Source organism: Tupaia chinensis, unplaced genomic scaffold (genome assembly GCF_000334495.1).
Source record: "Tupaia chinensis unplaced genomic scaffold, TupChi_1.0 Scaffold143351_1, whole genome shotgun sequence".
In the NCBI taxonomy this organism is placed as follows: Eukaryota; Metazoa; Chordata; class Mammalia; order Scandentia; family Tupaiidae; genus Tupaia; species Tupaia belangeri.
In genome coordinates, this window is record NW_006203195.1 from 1 (window position 1) to 5,307 (window position 5,307).

Below are 5,307 nucleotides of genomic sequence, written 5' to 3' on the forward strand. Positions count from 1 at the left end.
TTTAATTCCATTTGTTATGATTATTTTTAAAATTTGAACAGAAAGAAAGAGAAAGGGAAAGTGAATAGCAAACCACCAGGTCCAGGACTTGAACTGTGGTCGGCCATGTGAGAATCCAGCACCTTTAACCACTATGCTACCTGTTGGTCCCCCAATAATGTAAGCAGTCTTTTTTTTTTTTTTTTAAAAATTTTTTTTTTTTTTTTTTTAAATTTGAAACAAGCTGCCAGGTTCGGGACTTGAACCGTAGTTGGCCATGTGAGATTCCAGCGCCCCTAACCACCACGTAACCTGCTGGCCCCAGCACTTTTAAAAGTTTACGTGTTAAAAAAAAAAAAAAAAAAAAAAACCTTCAAACCTTTTGTACAAGGGGGACTTTTGGGAAAAACAATACATTTGCAGGGCCAGCAGGTGGTATGGTGGTTAAGGCACTGACTCCCATATAGCCGACTGAGATTCGAATCCTGGACCTAGTGGCTTGCTTTCTCACTTTCCCTCTCTCTCTTTTTTTTTTTTTTTCTCTCTCTCTCTGATGAGTGCATGTTCCCTGTATCAAATTAAAAAATAATTATAATAAATGAAGTTAAGTAAATCTTAAGAAAAAATGCACATTCATATAAAACAGCTTAAGCATCCTTCAAAGTCACCATATTTAAGTCACTTGTGAAACCAAGTAAAACCTACCTTTCGGATGCCAGTAAAGATGGGTATTGGCAACACATATCTTTTTCGAAGAATCCTTTGTACACTGAAGAACTGAAACCTAAAATAAAGGTAAAGTGCCAAGAGTTCAGTTAGTATGGGCCAATCTTCTAAATATTTATTTTTTAATTGCTAGAGGATGTGTGTATTTGCCAGAAGAGAAAGCACTTTGCAGTGGGGAGTGGTCATGATAGAGTAATTTCTCCTTCCTTCCTCATTCCTTTTATGATTTTTTCCACCACCACCCCCCCACCCCCGGCCCCAGCATGTTTTCCAAGCTGTTGGGCTAAGATTTGAACTGGTCAGGGTATCTGGCTCCCTTAACTACTAGGCCATGGGCCGGGCCCTGAGCTTGTTTACTTTTAAATAATTATTTATTTATTTGCTTGTTTGTTTGTTTGAGTTTGATCAGAGAGGGACAGAGCAAGAGAGAGAGGAGAAAAGTGAGAAAGCAAGCAGTCAGGTCTGGGACTCGAACCACAGTCAGCCATGTGGGCATCCAGCATCCTTAAACACCACGCCACCTGCCAGCCCCAATCTCTGAATGTTTTTGTATTTAAGACCATTTGATGAACATTTTATTACCTGTCCCTCCCTTGATGAACTAAGATGGTAACTGTGAAATTTGATTTTTTTTTTTTTAAGATTTTTATTTATGGGCCAGAAGGTGGTGTGGTGGTGAAAGGGCACTCCCACATGGCTGACTACAAATCAAGCGCCAAACCTGACGGCTTGCTTTCTTACTTTCTCTTTCTGGTGAGCATGTGTGCCCATAGCAAATTTAAAAAAATAATAAGTACAATTAAATTTTTTTTTTTAAAAGATTTTATTTTACTTATTATTTGCTATAGGGCACATGCACTTACCTGAGAGAGACAGGGAGAGGGAAAACGAGAAAGGAAGCTGTTAGGTCTGGGACTTGATCTGCGGATCTGCTGTCGACCATGTGGAGCCCAGAGCCTTAACCTCTATACCTACCACATGCTGGCCCCGAATTCTGATTTCTATAATAGGTTTCAGGAATATACATGAATATAATTCAGTGTAACGTGTTTTTGTGGGGGAAGTCAGGAGAGACTTCTGCTATACAGTGGGTACACTCACCAGAAAGACAGACAGACTTGGAGGAAGACAAAGTGAGAAATCCCTCTCCATGGGGATGGCCATTCTGCAATTCCTTCTCCTCCATTCTCCTGGGATTTAGGGTCTACTCTTACACACAAACGTGTGCATACACCCTGTTTCAAGTCATTGGGCACAGGACTCTATCTGCCCTGTGGTACTCCAGGACCTAAACCACTACGCCACCTAGTGGTCCCCAGTGTGATGTTTTAACGACAGTGGAACATATACAGCACAATGCTAACTCATGATTATAAACTGTGCAGTTTCATTTATATGTCCCTCCATACTCTTCCACTGTATTTCTAAGTTATTAGGGGGTCATTCACCCCTAAATAGAATAACTTGCTTTTTTTGTCCATAACAACAGGGAAGCTACAGACCTTAGATCTGTACTACCTGAATACTTATATCCTTCTCCCAAGCTTGTTCCAACTGTTTAACCCCTTTAAGGTTCCAGCGCACATAGGTAAGCAGTCTGTGATCCACACAATAGCAGTGTGACCTGGAGAGCCCCCCCCTTTCTTTAAACAAAAACTTATAATTAATGTTATTTTAATTTGCTATAAGGCATATGCATGTACCAGGAAGAGATGAGGGAGAGAGAGAAAATGAGAAAGCAAGCTGCCAGGTCCAGGACTTGAACTGTGGTTGGCCACGTAGCTCAGTGTCACCATGTCATCTGCTGGCCCCAAGAGACACTTTTCTCTTTGTTTTTTGTTTGTTTGTGGGTTTTTGTTTTGTTTTTTGGAGAGGTTTTTGCTACAGGGCGCGTGCGCTCGCCAGACAGAGAGAGACAGAAAGCGAGAAATCACCCCCCAGGGGGGATGGTCATGCCACAATCCCTTCTCCTCCATTCTCCTCTCGGGATCTTGGGCACGTACGCACACATGCCCAGCGTGAGCTTTAAGCCACCGGGTCCGGGACACAAACCCTGGTCGACTACATGGGAGTCCAGTAACATAGCTATTACGCTAACTGCTAGTTCCCAACACTTTTCTAATATCAGCTACCTCATGGGGAGCTACTGTATGGATTCAATTAAATGCACTTATTGGGGCCAGCAACAGGTGGTGGTGTGATTAAAGGCACTGGATTCCCACATGGCCAACTGTGGTTCAAGTCCTGGACCTGGCGGATTGCGTTCTCGCTTTTTCGCCTCTCTCTCTCTCTCTCTCTCTATCTGCCCCCTCTCCCACCCCCAGTCAAATTGAAAAAAAAAAATTAAATAAAAAAATCTTTTTTTTTAAGATCTGTAAATGCGCTTATTTAGACGTGCATAAAATATACAGAGTGCCCAAAGAAATAATCATTACTCTTATATGTACAAAATCATTTACTTAAAAATTTTGAACAAACACATGAAATACATGTTTTTATGATGAAGACCACTTTAAGCTAAGTAGCAGGTAACACCCTGCCCGGTGATAAGCATATTAAGTGAACTTGGGTACATTGATCACTTCCTCAACTACAAAACAGGAAGAGTAACAACTATAAAATGGGAATGGCAGAATTACAGTAAAGATTAAACAGAACAGTGGGGAAGAAAACTATTTAGTATTTATGGGGCAATTCATAAAAACACACCAGGCACTTGAACACTTTAAAACGCGACCGTGCAGTGAGCAGTAGTAAACATATTTATGATGACTCTTGTATTTAACATGTGTGTCTCTTGCTACTGCAAGCACCAACAGTCCCTGTTTGCCCTTTTCAAGGCATCCTGCAATATGCTAGGCACACCAGAGATGCTCAATAAATATTTGCCAAGTGAGTGAGAACTAAACTTGCTGCTGAAGATAAAGAAGCAAAACACCTTGACTTTTTTTTTGAGAGGTTTTTGCTATAGGGCGCGTGCACTCGCCAGACAGACAGAGACAGACAGAGAGACAGAAAGCGAGAAATCATCCCCCAGGGGAGATGGCCACGCCGCAGTCCCTTCTCCTCCGTTCTCCTCTTGGGATCTTGGGCACGCATGCACACGCGCCCGGCGTGAGTTTTTAGCCACCGGGTCCGGGTCTCGAACCACGGTCGACTACGTGGAAGTCCAGCGACATAGCCATGACGCTAACTGCTGCTCCCAAGGAGCAAAACACTTTTCAATAAAATCATGGTAGTTTCATCTCAGTGTTAACCTACCTCCACCCTCTGCCTTCTAAACAGGCCCTAGGAACAGGCAAATAAAGTGAAGAGACAAGCGGAGGAGTTACTTTACCTGAAGGACAGAAGATCTCTGGAACACTCTCTCCTGGGCAGATGGGTACAAAACTAGTTTCTCCAGCAGTTCTTTGTGAAGTGGATCGGACTCCAGGGCCTCGTGGAAAGAAATGTCATGCTGACTAAGGAGGCTGAACTTAGACTTTCGGTAAAAAGTGGCCAGTCCTTCGTGCTGCTTAATTCGAAACACACCCCCCAGCCCAAAGGCCTCGAGGGCGGGTACCAAGCTGTCAGAAAACACCGCGCGGTCAACCTCCTGCAAACAGATGAGGTCGGCGTTGTAGCCCGTGAGTTCCTTCTGGATCAGGTTCTGGCGGTAGTCGAGCTCCAGGGCGTAGGGGGCACAGTAAGGGTACAGGACAGTCCGCGAGAACTCAGTCTGGGCGTACGTGTCTGCCAGGATGTTGTAGGAGACCGTGCGGATGAGAGCGTCATCCGTTACCTTCTTGGTGTAGAGATGCCGGTGGTCAAACGTGCAGGTGCCAGGCCCGGCCTCCACCGGACTCCCACTTTCCACCTCCCGGCTTGGCCCGAAGCGCTGCCCATTGCCTGGGGTGCAATGAAGCTTCAGCCGTAGCCCGATGTCCGCATTGGACGGGATGTAGACCCGCTCGTGTACACCCGTCTCGGTCCAAGTACCAGGGGGCGAGGAGGGAGACGATGACGACGGGCCACCGCCCTCAGGCTCCGCTCCGCCGGGCTTGGCTTCTTTGTACCAACGGAAGACGGAGCCGGAGGGATCCCCAAATTCGAGGCTAAGCTTGGGGCACACCGGGAAGCCCGCCATGAGGTAGCGCGGCAACTGCAGCTCGGTAAAGGCGGGCGGGTTGCGCTCCACCTTGTACTTGACATCGCCGATCTGCAGCACCGCGCCGTCCTGCCAGGCGTCCACGTTGAGCACGTCCTCGGCCACTGCCTCCTCGCGGTAGTACAGCTTCACCACCGGCTCGCAGGCCGCGGCCGGCTCAGGCTCAGGCCCAGGCCCAGGCCCAGGCCCAGGCCCAGGCCCAGGCCCTGCACCGGCCGCGCCGCTGCTCGCATTCGGACGGTTCTTCCTGCTCTTCTTGGTGGCGGCCGCCTTCGCGTGGCCCTTGAGGGCGTTGGTGGCGATCCGGCTGAGGGCACGACCCAGCGGCTCGCTCTGGTCGCGCTGCATGTTCTTATGGCTGCCGTCGGCCAGCGCGAACGACAAGCTCAGCTTGGGCTCCGAGGGCACACAGCGGACCACGGCGCGCTCCATCACCCCAGCCGACGTCTCGGCCG

The 5,307-nt window shown here is 47.4% G+C and overlaps 1 protein-coding gene across 1 annotated transcript; it reads right to left on the bottom strand.

Moving 5' to 3' along the window:
* Positions 1-684: 684 nt before the first annotated feature.
* Positions 685-5,284, bottom strand: LOC106733315 (2',5'-phosphodiesterase 12; the record flags this gene model as incomplete). The annotated part of the gene is given in 2 exon segments (XM_014582264.2): positions 685-763; positions 4,043-5,284. Coding segments are annotated over 2 exon segments (1,321 nt in total), but the record flags the coding sequence as incomplete, so codon positions are not given.
* Positions 5,285-5,307: the final 23 nt, after the last annotated feature.